Genomic DNA, 19,870 nt, shown 5'->3' with positions numbered 1-19,870 from the left:
CCTCCTGACTCCAGAGTTAATGCTCTATCCACTGACCCACCTAACTGCCCTTCCCTATACTCCCTCTCTACCTCCCCCTTTCCACTCTGGCTCAGGCATCACTTAGTTGTTGTGGGCCTACATGGGCAGCAGGCAGCATGTCGGACATCCCTTCTACTAGAGCACTGAAGATGACAGCAAGGAGCAGAGCAATGCTTTTCTGTTTACCATTTTGGTGTGGACAAATGCTAGGTAACACACAACAAAAAGTATGTCAAAAGACTATTAGTAAAGAAAAGAGCAGCTTTTTCAGAAACTAGGAACATTCTCGCTTCAAGGCTTTGGATTTTATGGGTGTTTAATAAATGTTTGCTGGAATTTGTGGATTTTCCCTATTCCCAGATGGAAGAACAGGAAAATCTCCCCACCAAAAATACTGGCTTTTGTCCATGGATCTCAGGGTTCATTGCACCCTCTCAACCCAGGGAGGGAAAAAAATGAAGCTGCCTGCTGTCAACTGCAGGAAATGATATGTTTTCTAAAAAAAATTTTAAAGAAATTAATCATTACCTTGGAAGTTTTGAGAAAATAATGATGTACTGCAGTTTTGGGGCTCCCTTATAGGAAAACCTACTCACATAAAGTATTTACCTACCCGTTGCTTCTCAGGGTCCACAAAACGAATGCCAAAATAATCCTTCTCCAACAAACTGTAATAGTTGCAGATGTGGTCTATGAGAAACTGCCCTTTGGTCTCCCTCTGCAAAGAAAACACACTTATTAGCAGGCTGAAAGCAACCCCTTGGAGATCATTGGGGTTCTATTTCCCTCCGTGCAATCCTGCCTTTAATCCACTAGGACATGAATGAGTATACTAAGTGTTACACAAGCCATCCCCAATTTATAAAGTAATTATATTCCCAAAATTCACTCATAGCTCTGTTTCAATTAAGAAAATATATTCTGAATTCCAAAGAATTGGGCTATAAAAGGTGATTCCTTGGCCAGTCTACAAAAATCTAGACATGATGCAAAGGACAGAATGGTACTAGATATGGGATCAAAATACCTCATTTCAAATTCTGATCCTGATTCTGAAGGGGAGTCACTTTTAACTTCTTTGAGACTCAGTGGTTTGATTTTTTTTAAATGCCAATAAAATTATTTGTATGTCCTACTTCATCAAGTTATTATAAGAGTATTTTGTTGCCTACAAAGTGCCAATGCAATCTAATCGCAATACTTTTAATAAATCTTTCATTCAACACTAGACACAGGAAGCAAAAGTAAAACAAAAACAAGGGCCTGTCTTCAAGAACCTTATATGTTCTTATGTTGGAGAAGAGGAAAAATATAGCATGCCAACAGATGACTGGAAATAGACTTGATTATTTGAGGAGAAAGAGATAAAGAACTGGGGGACTGAAAAGTTTTCCCCTAAGAGATAGTGGAATGTGACTAGACCCAGAAGGAAGCTAGAATTTTAAAAGAGAAGATGAGGAGGGAACATATTCCAGACATGGATAGCCTGAACAAGGCACAGGTGGGTACTTCTAAAAGTGAACTGCTATTTAAACAAGTTGAACAAAATGAAAGCATTTATTAAGTGATTGGTATGGGCTCTGCATTGTGTAAAGCACTGAGGACTCTCATAAAAAAAAAAAAACAAGATGGCCCTAGGATGATAATTAAAGGAGATAAACACACTTCAGTGCTTCAGGGCAAATGAATAGACCTAAAAGTTGTAAGGGCTCCAAAAGTGATGTAGATGACCCCTTAATGATGGGTCCTTAATGCATATCATCAAGCCAGATGGCCATGCCTGGAGGTCTGACCATACAGTAGCAGCAAAGTAATATGGCAAGGCCAGGTAGACCTCCCTGACTCCATGGAAGGACTATAGCTATTGACTCCCAGATTATTTAGGGGGCAGCTAGGTGGTACAGTGAATAGACTGCCAGGCCCGGATTCAGGAAAGCCTAAGTTCAAATCTTGGGCAAGTAACTTAACTCTCTTTGCCTCGGTTTCCTCATATGTAAAATGATCTGGAGAAGGAAATGGCAAACTAGTCTAGGATCCTTGCCAAGAAAACTCCAAATCAGATCATGAAAAAAATTGGACATGGTTCAAACACAATTTAGAGACAGAGAGAAGGCTAAAGAAAAGAAGATTCTTTATGAGTGCAAATCTGGCCTTAAATATGTGACCCTGGGCAAGTCACTTAACTTTTGTTTGCCTCAGTTTAATCTTCAAAATGATCTGAAGAGGGGCAGCTAGGTGGCATAGTAGATTAAAGCACTGGCCTTGGAGTTAGGAGTACCTGGGTTCAAATATGGTCTCAGACACTTAATTACCTAGCTGTGTGGCCTTGGGCAAGTCACTTAACCCCATTTGCCTTGCAAATACCTAAAAAAAAAAAAGATCTGAAGAAGGAAATGACAAACCACTGCAGTAAAAGGAAAAAAAACTCCAAATGGGGTTGTGAAGAATCAGAAATGACTGAAAGGACTGAAAAAGAATTCATTTAATCTAGTTAACCTAAATTTATAGCCCAGGTAATACTAAACTGAGTTCTTGGTGCTGGGAGCAATAGGATATAAAGTATAGGAAAAGGAAGAAGAAATGAATATGCTCCCTCTTTCTTGAATGCAAAGTTAACCCTTCTGTGTCTTTAACTTTCACTCACCTGACTTTCTACCTCATTTCTACCACTGCTTCTGGAGGCCCTTCATCTCAGGTCAAATTCTAGAATGTGACTGTTGGAGAAATGGGAAGAATCCTAGAATGGATCCTATTTTCCTATATGATGCTGCTGAATCATGGTCATGAAAGATTTCATTCCCAGTCCAAGCCTAGAACTAGTAATATAATAAGTTACACAATATAATACAATAACTAGTAATTGTATTATACTGCTCAAAAAGTGGGAAATTCATTATTAGTACATGCTAGGGTGAGAAACCAACATCCTAGTCTGTCTAAAGTTCTACTTTTCTCCAAAAATCTCACACTGAGAGTTTGAATCAAGTTGTAGTTTACTCTCCTCCCAAGAAAATACCAAATAATTAGTTTTACTTAAGGGGGGGGGAAACACACGCAAAAATGAATTTTTAAATTTCAATTCTCATCATTTTCTTTAATGTATATATGTGTGTGTGTGTGTGTGTGTGTGTGTGTGTGTGTGTGTGTATATATATATATAGAGAGAGAGAGAGAGATACATCCTGGAGATTTAAGTGACATTAGCATTTGACAACAACCAAATCCAGAGACCAAAATAATAATCAGTGGATTTACTAGCTTTTATAGATTTACTCTATAATCTATTCATCTCAGTCAGTTTCCTGCACATTCAAATCACCAAACACAGCATCTGAGTTCATTAGAGAATTAACAGGTTCTGGGGGCATATGGGGACTGAACAACATAACCACAATAGTCTCTTTTTTTAACAGTCACTACACAGCACTAAAGCTGCCATTGTCAAAAAGATGTGGGTGAATTTTAAAAAAGTTAAAATAGTAAGGGCTGAAGCAGACTTCAATTTTGAACAACATTTTCTATACACAAAGACAGTGTGAATAAGGGCAGCTGCCAATGGGCTTGCTTTTGACTATTAGCCATCCTTTGAAGTAGAACAATGGTGACTGTCATTGGGGCTGTCTGTGTGTGGCTGAAAACCTGGCTAGAATGTAAGGTCCATGAAGCAGAGATGTCTTTTGTCTTTTTTTTTTTAGCATACCCAGCTCTTAGGGTCTGATAGGAAGTCCTAAACAAATATTGATTGATTGATTGATTGATTGATTGACTAGATGTCCTCACATAAACACAAACAAGGTAAATTTCCACCCATAGGGCAGACTTTACTTTTCTCATCTGGAATAACACAAAAATTCCACCTGATCCCATGTGAATGGGTAAATTTCTATTTGCCAAACACTCTTCCTGGGGTCCAGACTAGCAGTCCTTTCCTATACTGAACACACAGTTGAAGCTTTCTCTGCATCATTGCAGTTTTTTCTCAGTCCTCTTCTAGTTATTCTGGCACCTTAATTCCTACTGTTCTATTAGATTTCTGTCTGTCATATACCCAAGGGAATCTGATTTTATAACACTGCACAAAATCAAGTTTGAAAAACATGCTCTATTCCAATTTTTGCCAGTGAATGACTATAGCTAGGTGGTGTAGTGTATAGGGCACTGGATCTGGGGTCAGGAAGCTTTGAGTTCAAACTCTGCCTCAGACACTTACCTATGTGACCCTGAATAAGTCACCTAATCTCCATCTGTGCCAGTTTCCTAAGCTGTAAAATGGGGATAATAATAGACCCTACCTCCCAGGATTAAAGTGAAAATCAAATGAAATATAAATTTTAAAACATTTTTCAAACTTTAAAGTACTATACAAATGCTAAGAATTGTTATTGTTATTTTTAGTCATTGTAAAAACCAATAGAGAACTCTAAAGCTTTTATTATTGTCATTTGATATTGAACCCAGTTCTTATACTGTATAACTGGCAAAATGCTTTCTATCTAATAGAATTCTGAGGGGAAAAGATAAGGAAACCATATTTGATGGACATAGAAAAAAATGATTGCAGAAGCTAAGGAACTAAGGTTATTTATCCTGCAGAGAGGAAGACTTGGGGGGAAATGGGTGGAAAAACTATCTTCAAATATTTAAAGGATTGCCATGTGGAAGAGGGATCAGATTTTAGCTATGTGACTCAATATGGTAAAACCAAGGGCCAATGAAGGAAATTTACCAAAAAGAGGCAGATTTTTGACTCAATCAAGGAATTTCTCAGTAGTTAGAACTATCAGAAAATAGAATGTTATCTCCTGAAATAGTTGTTACACTGTTACTGGAGTTATGGTATAATGGAAAAAACCTGGATCTGGAGTCAGAAGACATGGGTTTGAATCAAATCAGTCAATGAATCAATCCAAGGGACTTTGGCCAAGTCCTTTAACCTCTCTGTTTCCTCAGGTACAAAATGAGGGAGTTAGACTAAGTACCCTTTCCTTCCAACTCTAACCCTAATGATTCATATCTCCCTCAACCATGTTTGGTGCCATCATGAGAACTGATAATCACTAAAGGGCCGCAGGTACACACAGATAAGTAGACTGATGCCAGATATCACATGGTTCTCAATCTTTGATGTTTCCTATATTCATATAAAAACATTTTAATGGCATCAAGCCTTGAAATATTATAGGGCCTCCTTAAGAAAAATCTACAACCATTAAGTCAAAAGGGAGTTCTAATAATTCACAAAGAAAAAACAAATTGGAGAGAAAATGCCCATATCCTGACTATGACATGATGTTGAATGGGAAGCCCATTGAGTGACTTCATCAATATAAATGCAAAGGATACCAACTATGAATCTAGAGATATGAGGAGATGAACTAGGATCAGGGCCCAGAACTGAAAAGACTGAAGAGTTAGATTCAGATTGCAGGTAGAAAACTAAACAGTGCTTATATTAATCAAAGCTACCTCCTGACATCAAAATTCATATTTTTTCATCATCTGTTAAAAATTAAAATATTCTGAAAATGTCATGTGGCTGGGAATCATGGAAGAGCTCAGCAAGAACTTCAAAAAAAACAATCACAGATGATCTGAGACTTAGGCAAGCTTGGAAACATTATTTAACTTCTCAGAGACTTGATTATCTCTTCTACAAAATAGGGATAATGACATCATACTTTCAGTGGCTGTACAATTCAAAAAATATTTTAATCAAGTTTTATGAAAATATAAAATTTAGTTTTACTTTAGTACAGCTCACTGAGAGCTCTCTGTCCTGATGAAATCACAAATCTTGTTTAAAAAAATAGGCTTTACCACATCACCAACCTTCCCAAAGTGAATGTTTTTATTATGATTCTTAAAGGAATGACTTTTTAATGTTTAATGTTATTTCATGTTATTAAAAAAGCAAAGCAAGATTCAATTTAGTATCTTATTTATTTTTTATTTTTATTTTTTTTTATTTTTTTTAATTCTCCTGAAATTTCCACTCAACTAGGCACCTAACCCTTAAGATTTTTATGAAGATCAAACAAAATAATATACATATAAAGATAATATACATATAATATACATAAATAATATACATATAAAGCATATATTTCCAATTGAAAAATAAACCCATTTTGACTTAGCATTAAACCTTTGATTAGACTTTTATCTTCCAAAAATACCATCATCTTTTTTCCAATCCTACTATAATTGTTGTTGCTTGAACTTTGTTGTCAGAGGACAACAAGGTGCAATTGTTGTCAGCAAGGTGATGTCATGACTTGCAAGGGAATTGGATGTGAGGAAGACCTAGGAAGATTATTAGCCTCATTCTCTCCTCCAAGAGTCACTGGAATCCAGTGGTCAAGATAACTGGCAATAGCCTGGATGTAGTCAATAGGTGACCCTGGTCTTTTAAAGTTAAGGTCTTTCCTAGGTCTCCGTTTGTCTGAGGCAATGCTCATCCAGTGATTAAGGCTAGGTAAATTGCCAACACTGCCAAAGACTTTGCACAAATTTCTTAAACTGTTTCATTTAAAATGAATGGATTAGAAATGATGATTGCTAGAGCCTCTTACAGCTGTAAATCCATGCTCCTATATCCTACAAGTAGGAAAATACTGAGTATATAAAACGTAAGCTTGAATGGACACTGAGTCTTGTCATTTCCTTCTATTTTTTTTAAATTAACAAAAATCCACCTTTTCGCTTCCCCACATCCCCAACCTCCAACATCTACCATCTACACCCCCACATCACAAAGAAAAACAAAATCTATTACCAACACATAGTTGAAAAAAGGAATTCTCGCACTGATCATGTCTAAATGAAATGTCTCAAACAGCATCCTAAGTCCATTACCCCTCTGACAGGAAGCGGGAAGAAGTTTCATCAGAATTCCTCTAGAATGACAAAAAGCATTTATTTATTAAGCCTCTACTACATACGAGGTCTTGGTTGGGAAGGACTAGGGAGGAGGAACTACAATGAATTAAACCACCTTGAATTAAAAATAACTTAGATTCTAATGGCTACAGACTATGAAATGACTTTTATACTGTTACCACTCTGGTACTTCTACTCAATCAGTGCTAACCACTCCTCAAAAAATGTCTTAAAGAATTTTCACTGCCATTTTGCTTAATTTGCTAATGGTCTATTAGAAAGAATGTAAGAGAAGAGGGGAGGACTGGTTGCCATCATCATTGTATTTCTCCTTTTTCCTTCTTCTTTTCTTTTTTTCTTTTTTCTTCCTCACTTTTTTCTCCTTCCTTCTTCTCTCCTTTTCCAGGGATTTGCCCAAAAGAGGTCCTGAATTAATGTTTGTTAGGTTGAATTGACAATTTTATGAATTTCAGAATATGAGCACCTAAAAAACAAGATTCTTGTCATATAGAGGTCTATGTACAACAGTGGACCCACTTAAATTCTAAGTGTCTTAAGGAAGAAATTGGGAGAAAATTGGAGAAATAAAGGGAGTAGGAAAGGTAGTAGGTTAAATAATTTAGATTGGCTAGCATGTTTTATACTTTTACTTCAGTAGAGGCAATTAAAACATTCCATGGATGTGCCCTTGAAAAGGAATTCTAACAAAAGATGAAGTCTTGGGTCTCCTTATAAATGTTAACTAAAAAAAAGTCTTGGGTATATTTTTTAATCTTCACATATCTTCTTTGATTATTCCAGTAAAGATGCTGAATCTCTTTTTCATCTTTGAGAATCCTGGATCTGTAACCCTGTTCCTAACCAGATTCATCTATCTAATCATGGTATGAAATAATTTAAGATGTATTTAAGATGTTTTCAATTCCAAGAGAAGGAGAGTAGCCTTCAATTAGGAGCTGTCAGTCAGACACCAAGAGCAGGGAGGGAGACAATTTGTGGTCACATTATAAAGAATACCAAATGCATCTGGGAGCCTAATGATGGAGACTGAAACAGCATACGAGATGACTTTGGAAGGGCCTGAGCACTCGGCAAAACCAGCCAATTAAGTACAAAGCCCCTTCACAGTCTCTCTCCACCTGTCAAGAATTTTCTGTAGATTGTCCAACTGTTTCCAAAAACTGTCTGACAGGTAGTATTCTATCCCTTCTGGAAGGTGAGGGCAGGCTAACCCTGACCCAGAGGAGCTGTCCATGGGCAAATTCAGAACTGCTCATTTGGTTAGTTGTCTTTTGTTTACAAGGGGGAAAAAAACAGTCTCCTAGGTGAGTTTTTACAGAGATACAACTAACAAGAGCAGAGAATTAGGTGTAACAGAATGAAAAAAAATGATGTATTTTTAAAATTCCAACCTCAAGAGTTATCACTGAAGTGAAGTAAGTGAAGATTCTGGAAGCAGTAAAACTAAGTTGTTAGTTATCCAACAGCATGCATCGATTCTTTCATTTTGAGCAATTTTCCTTCTGTGAGAGCCACTATAGATCGGGCTTGTGATATTGATTTAGTGTGGCAGGATGAATAGTCAGCTTCGGAACCATGAAGGAAAAAAACAGTGTCAGCAAGGAACTACGATAAGCACTTTACAAATCTGATTGACCCTCTCACTACAATCCTGGAAGATAGGTACTGTTATGATTCCCATTTTACTGATAGAGAAATTGAAACAGACAGTGGATAGATAAGTGACTTGTCTAAGGATGCATAACTATGTCTGGGACCAGATTCATGCTCAGGTCTCCCTAACTCCAGGCCAAGAATGCTATCCATTGAGTTCTGAGTTCAAATTCTGTTTCTGATTAATTCTACAAGCACAAACAAATCCATTTGTCCTTTCATTGTTTTTGTATCTGGGCCAGTTTTGTGGTATGATGAAATCCTAGAATCCTCAAAATGATTTTTTGCAAGGAAAATGAGGTTAAGTGGCTTGCCCAAGGCCACACAGCTAGGTAATTATTAAGTTTCTGAGGCTGGATTTGAACTCAGGTACTCCTGACTCCAGGCCAGTTCTCTATCCACTGCACCACCTAGCTACCCCTCAAAATAATTTTAAATATATAAAACAAAATACACAGGATTACAAAGCAAAGTAATTATGTTGAAATGGAACAATTGAAAATATTTTTTTAAATGGTTACAAACCCCTGTTCTATGTATTCAAAAGGTCCTCTATGACTTGCCATTCTGCTTTAGTTGAGGAAGTTCTATCCCAATGAAAACACATCTGGATCTCCCATCATCTTTCCCTCCCTACTCCAAAAAGAAATCCATATTAATCCTAAGAATTTCATTCCAAAATCTCCTCTGATCTACATCCACAGTCTCATGACTAAGCAAACATTTCCCCAAAGTTGTCAATAATTAGCAAGGCAATCATATCTGAGTTTTTAACTGTTCCTCCTGCCCTCCCACTGTCTATTAATGAGAAGAAAAGTAGCAACAGGAGACTCAAGTTAGAAAAGCGATAGGCCCAGAAGATCCCTAAGTGCCTGCGCACTCTCCTGAATAATTGAAAGATCTAGCTGTTCTTCTTAAAGATGAAACAGGAGTAGGCAAGCACAACTCCACTCAAATCACGTGAGCACTAAGAATCTGGCTGCTGCCTAGGGCAGCCAAGGAGAGCAGGGCACACCTGGAGCTGATGCATCTGGGAAGGTCTGGTCCTGAAATCCCCTTCAATCAGCCCCACACTCAAAGGACCAGGTTACCATACAAGTAAGCAGCCAACGGCTTAAAGCTCAGGACTAGAATTGTAAATGCAATGAATTCTCCTTAAATGTTTCCAAATCAAGGATATCTTCGCTCTGTTTTCTTTACAGCAAGAAGAGTAGAAGTATGTTGTTCAGTTGTTTTTCAGACGTATATGACTGGTTTTCTTGGCAAAGATACTGGAATGATTTGCCAATTCCTTCTTCAGTGAAAGAAAGAGACAATGCAAGTCGGGAGACCCTAGGTCAGATCATCTCATTTGTTACCACCTTACTATGAGCCTCAGTGTCCTCCTCTCTCAAATTAGAAGACTGGAATAAAATCCAAAGGCTCATTTCAATTCTAAAATTACTCTAGTGGTTTCTCTAAATCCACCACTGGAGTGTGTGATGTAGGTGGTACTATTTGTACAAAAACTGGAACACATTACTAGAGGGATATCAGTGGTGAGGGAACAAAAGTGGATTACACCACCATTGCATAATTATTTCATACACAGTGACATTCCTCCTCATATCAACAAGGGCAATCTTCTGCACAACATGAAGATCTGAGTTCAAATCCCACTTCAGACTTACTTGCTGTGTAATCCTCAGCAAGACCCTTCACTCCTATCTGCCTTAGTTTCTTTATCTGTAATTTGGGAATAATAATTGCATGTATCTCCACGGTTGTTAGGATATAATGAGTTAATATTTGTAAAGCACTTTGCAAATCTTAAAGCTATATAAATGCTAGTTATTGTTATTTATTAATATTATTATTCTATAAATTAAAACTCTATAAATCTACAGTAGAAGAAGAATATTTGTTGGTCAAGGATATTTAAATACTGCAACCTGCTACAGCCTGGAGAGAACCCCTCAGGGTCACTCCATCTATAATGCCTTTAAACAAAATTCTTCTACCCTGCTCCCTACTCCCAACCTCCTCCAAATCCCATTCCTTTACAGAAAGTGTTTCACATACATTATCTTTTCATTCCTTTCCTTTTTCAAAACAAAATCAAAAATTGTTCATCATTCTCCATAAATCATGGTCACCACAAAACCTTTAAGTCTAGCTTGAGTGGTGTCATTCAGAAAATATCTACTTGAATTCAACATGTTTGCCAGTCAGGTTATTAGCAAGCTCTGGCCCACACAACTTTTATAACTGTGGTATTTAGGAGATATGGGAAGGGGAAATTTCTGCATATAAACATTATAGAACATTATGTCACAAACATTTAAAACTGAAATGTGTAGGCTTGTGTCCCCTCCACCCAGCTTCCCTCTCTCTTCTCATGTTTAGTAATGAAAAGAATGGCAGCTTGCTTACATTTATTTCTCATCTGAGAATTGTAGGATTCCAGGCAAAGCTATGTTTTGTTTTCTTAAGGCTAAATATAGATACAGGAATTGATGAGCCATTAGCACCTATTGCTTTGTCCTTTCCCTTCATCTTCCTCCCCCCCCCCACTGTCTACAACAAAAAAGCACTTTGGGGGAAGAAAAGAATGTCCAACCCACTCAACAGGCTCTTCATATCTGAAGTGCATTTCATTCCATTGCTTAGTAAGACAAGGATGTGGTCAGGGGCTGATCCAAGCCAACCCAAACAAACCATTATTAAGAACCCCCAGGATATGGTGGAGAGATTACAAACTCAGTTTCCTTATCTGCAAAATGAGCTGGAGAAGGAAATAGCAAATCACTCCCAAATCTTTGCCAAGAAAATCCAAAATTTAGACATGACTAAAATGACTGAACAACAATAAATAATAATCTGTGTGCAGAGACAGGTGCTAGAGATACAAATTCAAGACAAAAACTGTCCCTGCCCACAAAAATCTTAAACTCTACTAAGATACAACATGTAGTGTAATGTATATCATATACAGGATATAACAGAAATGGAAATATATGATAAATTTGAGGAGGAAAAAGAACATTAAGAATCATAAAATAGGGGCAGCTAGGTAGCGCAGTGGATAGAGTACTGACTGGCCTTGGAGTCAGGAGTCCCTGAGTTCAAATCCGACCTCAGACACTTAATAATTACCGAGCTGTGTGGCCTTGGGCAAGCCACTTAAACCCACTGCCTTGCAAAAAAACCTAAAAAGAAAACAACAAAAAAATAAAGAATCACAAAATTTGAGAGTCATTACATCCAGTCAAACCAATAAATTTAAGGAATCCCCAATGTGACATCCCCAACAAGGCATCATCCATCCAGTCATTGCTTAAAAAGGGAAAAGTCATCATCTCTCCTGGTAACCTATTAATTGAGGACGGGGTGGGGGGGGTAGTTCCATTTATTAGGAAGTTCATCCTCACATTGAGCTTAAATCAGAAGTTTTCCTATGGGAGAGGAATATTACAGGATACTAAGGATTCTTGAGAAATGCAGGTGTTGAAGAAGTACATTCCAGCCAGGTCAAACTGCCTAGGATGGAGATGGAGGAAAAGGAGTTCTGGGAATAATAGCAAGTCAGCTAGTTTGGGTTGGAACTTTGAATGGGTAAAGGAGAGTAATACGATATAAGACTGAAAAGGGTAGAGTAAATCTAGTTTGTCAAGGATTTTCAAAGATGAGGAGTTTGTATTTAATCAAGAGGTCACAGGGAGCCAGTGGAGGTTCTTGAGAGGAAAGCAACAAGAAGTCTAGGAACTTGTTGTAATTTATAACTGTGATATAACTAGGAAATTGTTGTAAAAATCCAGGCAAGTGATGATGAGAGCCTGAACTAGGGTGGTAATTGAGTTAGCAAAGAGAAAGGAAGTGAACAAAATGTTATGGCACTCACTCCATGAGCCTTGATAATTGATTGTATGTGGGGGGGGCAGAGGAAAGGACAGTGAGGAGCCTGGGATGCTTCTGAGGGTATGAAACCGAATGACAACATCTTGGTACTTCATCCATTACTTAGTTTCTGCCATACTGTTTTCCAGTTTCCCCAGCAGTATTTGACTTTGTTTGAATACTCACTGAAGCATGCTATTTTTCACTTTCATTCTTTTCCCTTTTTTTAGTCTTCTTATATAAATTAACTAATATGGAAATGTTTTACATGATTGTTAATATATACATTTATCTGTTTACTTACCATCTCAGAGAGACAGGAGGGGAGGGAGAGAGGAAGAGACAGAATTTGAAATGCAAAAATATTTTTAAAGTTTTAAAAATTATTTTAACAAGTCATTGAGAATATATACAAATATATGCACACACATATATATACACATATAACAAACACAGAGACACACATACATATATATAATATATATACATATATCTGTTTAGAAAAAAAAGAAATGGAATGACCACAAAGCAGCACCCCAAAACTGAATAAGTATATATATATATATATATATATATGTGTCCTTTGTCTTCCCAGAACTTAACACGGAGCCTAGCATATCATACTTAATAAATTTGTAATCCTGAGAGTCACAGAGAATCAGAGTTCAGAGATGCAAAGTTCAAAGAGAGGCCTCAGCCTTTTTCTCAAAGAGAGAAAGCAAAAGGTGCCTCTTAAGCAAAGATCTATCTCTCATCCTTGCTCATTTACATTCATATCCAAGTAGTAATATAAATCTTCTAGAGAGCAGAAATAGTAAACCATGAAGAGAAATTTGTAGTAGAGAAAGTGCTGAACTCGTAGTCAGGAAGAGTTGGGTTCAAATCTTGCCTCAGATACATCCCAATCATGTTACCCTGAACAGGCCAAGATGGGGGAGCTGAGGTTCCTTCCAAATCTACATCTATAACCCAATGGCTTTGAACTAGATAATAACCCTCAAGTCCCTGACTTCTTCAAGTTTTCTATCCCTTAAGAAGAGTCAGAAGAGTCTAGTCCAACCTGTAACTGAATTAGAATCACCTCTCCATTCTGGAGGGGAAGAGAAAGGGATGAAAAGAATGAGAGAATAAGAATAGTTTAGTACAGAGAAAGGCAAGATTTTAGAACCAAAAATTTAGAGAGAAAGAAAGAGTACAGAGAAGAGGAAGAGGATGTGTAGAGAGAGTTGTGTAGCCAAGAGGGGAAAGATGATATCCTGGGGTACCAAGAAGCTTCTAAACCACTAAAGAAAAGGAAGCATCTCTAAGAAGAGCCAGAAGCAAGACAGGTAAAGAAGGAAGTAATCCCTAGGATGGTACTGTTGAACACTTTAAATTTCCCTCCTAAGAAAAAGTTCCAGTCACTTTGTCCTAGTTACAGATCTAAGGAAAGGAAACCAAGTGAAATAACTTCATGACTAGAAGAAAATTCACTCATAAACCAATGGAACTGCTTTTCTTGAAGCCAATTTTGAATCTCTGGCAGTTACATATACACAGAGCAGCAAAGAATTGCTCATCAAAACCCTATAGGAAAACAAAGCATCTTTATTAAATTTTTCTGATGTTCCTGATTGGAGGAACTCAAGAACAAAATGCAATGGCCTATTCATTGAACCACAATTAAGGCACACATTAAAAAAGGCTATGGCAATGAAGATAGTCATGTCTTCCATCCTCCTCAATCCAAATGATGGAAATGGTCAGTAATAGAGAAATTGTCCCAAATTTTTATGACATCTCTTTCACCTAAAGTCCCTGGGTTGATCTTGAAAGGCTATAAAGACACATCACAGATTCATCTTCTGATCCTTTTCCAGACAAACCAAATGCCTAAAGAATCATAGAGCCTATATGTTATACATATAAATATATGTATATATATATATATATAAATTGATTGGTTGAATGACTAACTGATGATCCAAGCTTCAGTCTTTAGCTTCCCAGAAATAATTTATTAATAGTTTGATATTTACTTTAAAGTTTACAATAAGGCTTACAAACATTAAGATCCTCTGAGTTAGCTAATACAGGAATAATTGCCCCCATCTTACTGATAAGGTAATTAAGGCTTAGAGAAGAAATTAAATAATCTGCCAGTGGTTACATATATAGAAAAATGTCAGAAGCAGGATCTCAACCCAGGATTTCCTGATTCCAAGTCTAACACATAAACCATTCCTTCATACCACACTGCCTCTTCAGAATGATGATCTTACATGCTTTCTGTATATTTTAATTTTTTTATCCTTAAGGAACAGCATGACTATTCAATTTTATTTGAGTAACATGGAAATAGAATATAAGCTCCCTGAGAGCTTAATGACCTGAGGGTCATTATTAACTCAGCCCTAGCATAGGGCCTAGAAAAGAGGAGTCAATAAATGCTTGTTGAACAGATTTAAAGTGAGAAATATGTCCGCTTCCTAAACCTAGGTTCTTAGTTTTGTTCAGTATCACCCGAGTTTTCATCAAAAAATTAACCAGATATATGTGTGTCATAGAACACTATTATTCTTTTAGAAACCAGGAGGGATGGGAATTCAGGGAAGCCTGGAAGGATTTGCATGAACTGATGCTGAGTGAGATGAGCAGAACCAGAAAAACACTGTATACCCTAACAGCAACATGGGGGCGATGATCAACTTTGATGGACTTGCTCATTCCATCAGTGCAGCAACCAGGGACAGTTTGGGGCTATCTGTGATGGACAATACCATGTGTATCCAGAGAAAGAACTGTGGAGTTTAAACAAAGACCAAAGACTGTTACCTTTAACTTAGAGAAAAAAAACTTAACTTATTATGTAATTTTGCTATCTCTTATACTTTATTTTTCTTCCTTAAGGATATATCTTCTCTCTTCCTTAAGGATAAGTCTTCAACTTAGATTATTGTATACCATGGAAACAATGTAAAGACTAACAGACTGCCTTCTGTGGGAGTGGAGGGAGGGAAGCAAGAATAGGAGGAAAATTGTAAAACTCAAAAATAAATAAAATCTTTCTTAAAAAATTGCAAAAAAAATTGACCAGAACAAAATAAACTCACCTTCTACATATTCCTCTGGGAATAATCCATTCCTTAGCATGTAAATGTAGAAATCAATCATCTAAATACTGACAAGAAGAAAGAATACAAACAAATCCACATCCATTTGAGCTATCTTTCTATTACAGACTTCAGAACATAGAGGTAATATCACTTGTGTTGAATATAGTTCCCCAGATGGTGTTGAGAAATGGAGGTTAACAATTTTCCATCAAATTCAGCTTTGTCCAGAGTCAACAGAACACTTGTTAGAGTGTGGTACTGATGTAAGTATATTAAAAATTTCCACTTTGTCTAGTGCCTCACCTCACCTCTCCCCAGACAATCTGAGAGCCAGGGGTGAAATTTTGTCCTGGAGAGAAATATGTTGACAAAGGAATGGGAAAAATAAGCTTTTAAAAATAGCATAGAATTCAATACCCCAACAGAAAAAGCATTCTGATGGGATAGTGGCAGCATTTTTTCCCATGTATTTTATTAGATTGATTAATATACCTCTATCTGTGAGGGAGGAAGAAGGCAAAGAAGGAAAGGACAACATTTCCTGCTGGACATTATGGAAAAATAATGATAACAGTACATTATTCCATTCTGAGCTAAGATAATGCCCTAGGTAATTTGCTTTCCATTGATCGCTATTGAGCTAACTTCCCATAAAGCACTGAATTAGCTGAATGAATGACAAATATTTCCTTGAGGGATTTCGATCCAACAAGTTCACTTCAGTACAAGCAGTATCTTAATAAAGCACCATCAGGGCTCTCTCTAGAAAAGTTGTTACCAACAATTTCCAAAATTGGGCTGCTCTACCCACCCATGAAGTAGTTCCTTTTAGATGGTCTGTCAGTCCATCCCACTCAACCACCATAATTACCACCATTTCCTCTCCCCTCTACCATCCCTCTTTTCTTCATCAGCTATTATTTTTTTCTCTTCCACGGATTCCATTAGTGCATGGCCTATAATGTTACTGCAATTGATTTTCTTAAAAGGATTAAAGAACTTCAGTCAAAGGAACTGATGAGGTTTTCTTCCATTTCACAAACTTCATTTTAAAAGTTATCTAAGAAACTTGGCACATTTGACTGTAGTCTATTTTCAACCAAACCCAGTACTCCCTACATAGAGGACCATGATACAGTGACATGTTCATATAGGATCTCATAGTTTCAAGGTAAGAAAAATAATACTTCTATCCATCCTACAACCTTAAATTGCTGTATGCTGCTACCAGCACTTGAAATTTGGCAGAAATCTGCAAAATTATACAAATAAATTGTCTTCTATATATTGCAAGTATCAATTTGGTGTAGTGCTTATATACACTGGAAAAGATCCAGATTCAGATCCCACCTCTGCCACATACTGATTGTGTGACACTGGGAAAGTCAAAAGCCTCTCCCTGGAAAACACTTCAAGACTATAAGGTGCAGAAAGGGAAGGAACCATCATTGGTAAAAGGAGTTTTCTCACCTGAGAGTTAACTGTCCCAGTGAAATCACAATCTAGGTTCCTATTTCCCTCCCTTTTCCTATCTACATACCATAGCAAAATAGACTCAGACTAGAAGTCCCTCATTTTTTGTATGAAGAAAATAAGGCCTAGAAAAGTTAAGTGACTTGCCCAGGGTCATACAGGAGCAGCAGAAGTAGAAAAATAAATATGGGTCCTCTGACTGTAAATCTAATACCCTTTTCACTAAACCACAAGGAGATATATGTGTTTTTTTTTTCAAAACTCTGCCTTTTTCTCTGAGCTTTTCCTCATATGTAAAGTTGTTGCTCAGTCATTTCAGTCTTGTCTCACTTTTCATGGTCCCATTGGCAAAGATCCTGGAGTGCTTTGCCATTTTCTTCTCCAATTCACTTTACAAATGAAGAAACTGGGGCAAATAGGATTAAGTGACTTGCCAAGGTCGTACAACTAATAAGAGTCTGAGGCTAAATTTGAACTCATAACGATGAGTCTTCCTGACTCTAAATCTAGCACTCAGCTTGACTTAGTTGACTCAGATGAAAATAATAAGATAAAAACAAAGATAGGGTCACTTTTATCTCTGAAAAAAAATTAGATAGCTGTAATTCTATCTTGATATAGAGAGAATCCTCAAGACTTCTTCGATGAAAGCTTTTACAGTTTAATTGAATTTCTTCTGAGTCACTCATTATTTGACTTTGCAAGTTGTTTACACTATTGGGATCTTGGAGTCTTCATTTGTAAAATGAGAGAATTGAATTTCCTGTAAGATGCATTCTAGCTCTAAATGATGACTGTGATCTTTTGCAAATCCCTTAGCACCTGTGAGTGCTAGGACTTGTAAGTAGAAAGTTTAGAACTCCCTATAACCCCTAGATCAAATATAAAATCCATTGTTTGACTTTTAAAGACCTTTGTAATCTGGCCCCCTCCCCCCCTTTCCAGTCTTATTACATCTTACTGTCCCCTCCGTGACAACTCATCCTTGAACTGAAATCCAGACACACTGTCCTCCTTACTGTTCCTCAGACAAAGCATTCCCATCGCCCAACCCCATCATTTTCACTGGCTTGCTCTGGAAGCCTCATGGCCACCTCCTGACTTCCCTGACTTCCTTCAAATCTCTGCTAAATTCTCAGTTTTTGCAAGAAGCCTTTACCAATTCCCACCTTAATATTAAAGTCTTTCTTCTATGATTATCTCTGGTTTATACACAGTACATAATTGTACTGTGTACTGGATTGGGAGTCCCTTGAGGGCAGGATCATATTTTTACCTATCATTATCTCCCCAGCACCTATTTCAGAGCAGACACTTCAAAAATGCTTAGTGACTGACAAGATTTGACTTAGGTAAGCTTGGAAACATTATTTAACTTCTCAGAGACTTGATTATCTCTTCTACAAAATAGGGATAATGACATCATACTTTCAGTGGCTGTACAATTCAAAAAATATTTTAATCAAGTTTTATGAAAATATAAAATTTAGTTTTACTTTAGTACAGCTCACTGAGAGCTCTCTGTCCTGATGAAATCACAAATCTTGTTTAAAAAAATAGGCTTTACCACTTCACCAACCTTCCCAAAGTGAATGTTTTTATTATGATTCTTAAAGGAATGACTTTTTAATGTTTAATGTTATTTCATGTTATTAAAAAAGCAAAGCAAAATTCAATTTAGTATCTTATTTATGCTACTTAAGTACTATTTCCATTTACACCAGGATAGTTCATATTTCTCCAATTTCATTTTTAGCATACTATCTTGTGTCTGAGCATCTCAGGAAGAATATAGGTGTGTGTGGTTATTTTTATTTTTTTTTTTAATTCTCCTGAAATTTCCACTCAACTAAGCACCTAACCCTTAAGATTTTTATGAAGGTCAAACAAAATAATATACATATAAAGCATATATATAGATAATTATAAAGTTATTATTGTCTCTGAAAGTTGGCTATGTGTCCCTGAGCAATTTAACCTCTAGGTCTTTAGGCAATTCTCTAGGACTATAAATTATGGAAAAGGAGCATTGATAAACAGAGTTTTACCCAGGGGTTCCCTATGCCAATGAAATCTCAGGAACTGGTCTTACCCCTTATATGTGCCTAATCATTTCAATTATTATTCAACTTGAGTAGATCCCATTTCCCCATGAGTCTGCAAGCTGTCTAAGAGAGAGGCTCTGTTTTCTGTTTTCTTCATGTACCTACTCTAGTATTGCTTCAATGAATGTTCTTAGCTAAAACATGCTAAGGGTTTGACAAAGCTACATGCTCGATATCACTTTCCTTTTCCTCACAGGACAGAGGACTAGACCTATGATTCTATGAATTTAGGGAACTCCCAGATTAAGATATGTTCTCAGGAGCAGCTAGGTGGCACAGTGGATAGAGCACCAGCCCTGGAGTCAGGAGTACCTTAGTTCAAATTCGACCTCAGACACGTAATAATTACCTAGCTGTGTGGCCTTGGGCAAGCCACTTAACCCCATTTGCCTTGCAAAAACTAAAAAAAAAAAAAAAAAAAAAAAAAAAGATACTTTCTCACAATGTAAGATTTCTGTTTCTCTGAAACAAATAGAACTATGCATAAGATAATTCTACATATATATGTATATCACATTTACATATATATACTTGTTTAATGCGAACTAACTTGGGGCAAAAGGGAAAAAAGAGAAATATACATGATAACTTTATTATATATTTAAAAGGAATAGCAAGTTGTACAAAATAGATCTGCAGTTTCATATGCAATCACCTTTTTATTACACTATGTTATGGAATTGCTTGTTTTAATTCAGAGATTTAAAAGGAAGGAAAAAGAAACATAACAATCTAAGAGAGGTGCCT

At 36.8% G+C, this 19,870-nt stretch overlaps 1 protein-coding gene across 17 annotated transcripts in view; it reads right to left on the bottom strand.

Moving 5' to 3' along the window:
• FRMD3 (FERM domain containing 3) overlaps nt 1-19,870 on the bottom strand; it is a 329,113-nt gene that overhangs the window by 174,324 nt on the left and 134,919 nt on the right. For 12 of the 17 annotated variants that reach the window (XM_074196656.1, XM_074196661.1, XM_074196654.1 and 9 more), the window contains 4 exons: nt 15,543-15,610; nt 8,313-8,486; nt 6,797-6,917; nt 635-739 (listed from right to left, as the gene is read on the bottom strand). In XM_074196656.1, coding sequence (XP_074052757.1) covers nt 635-739; nt 6,797-6,907 — 216 coding nt within the window. In that variant the 5' untranslated portion in view covers nt 6,908-6,917; nt 8,313-8,486; nt 15,543-15,610. The remainder of the gene's footprint in view (nt 1-634; nt 740-6,796; nt 6,918-8,312; nt 8,487-15,542; nt 15,611-19,870) is intronic. The other 5 variants (XM_074196651.1, XM_074196665.1, XM_074196668.1 and 2 more) reach the window with 3 other exon arrangements.

The sequence above is a fragment of the Macrotis lagotis genome, chromosome 8 (assembly GCF_037893015.1).
Source record: "Macrotis lagotis isolate mMagLag1 chromosome 8, bilby.v1.9.chrom.fasta, whole genome shotgun sequence".
In the NCBI taxonomy this organism is placed as follows: domain Eukaryota; kingdom Metazoa; phylum Chordata; class Mammalia; order Peramelemorphia; family Peramelidae; genus Macrotis; species Macrotis lagotis.
This window is presented reverse-complemented; position numbering and strand designations above follow the sequence as displayed.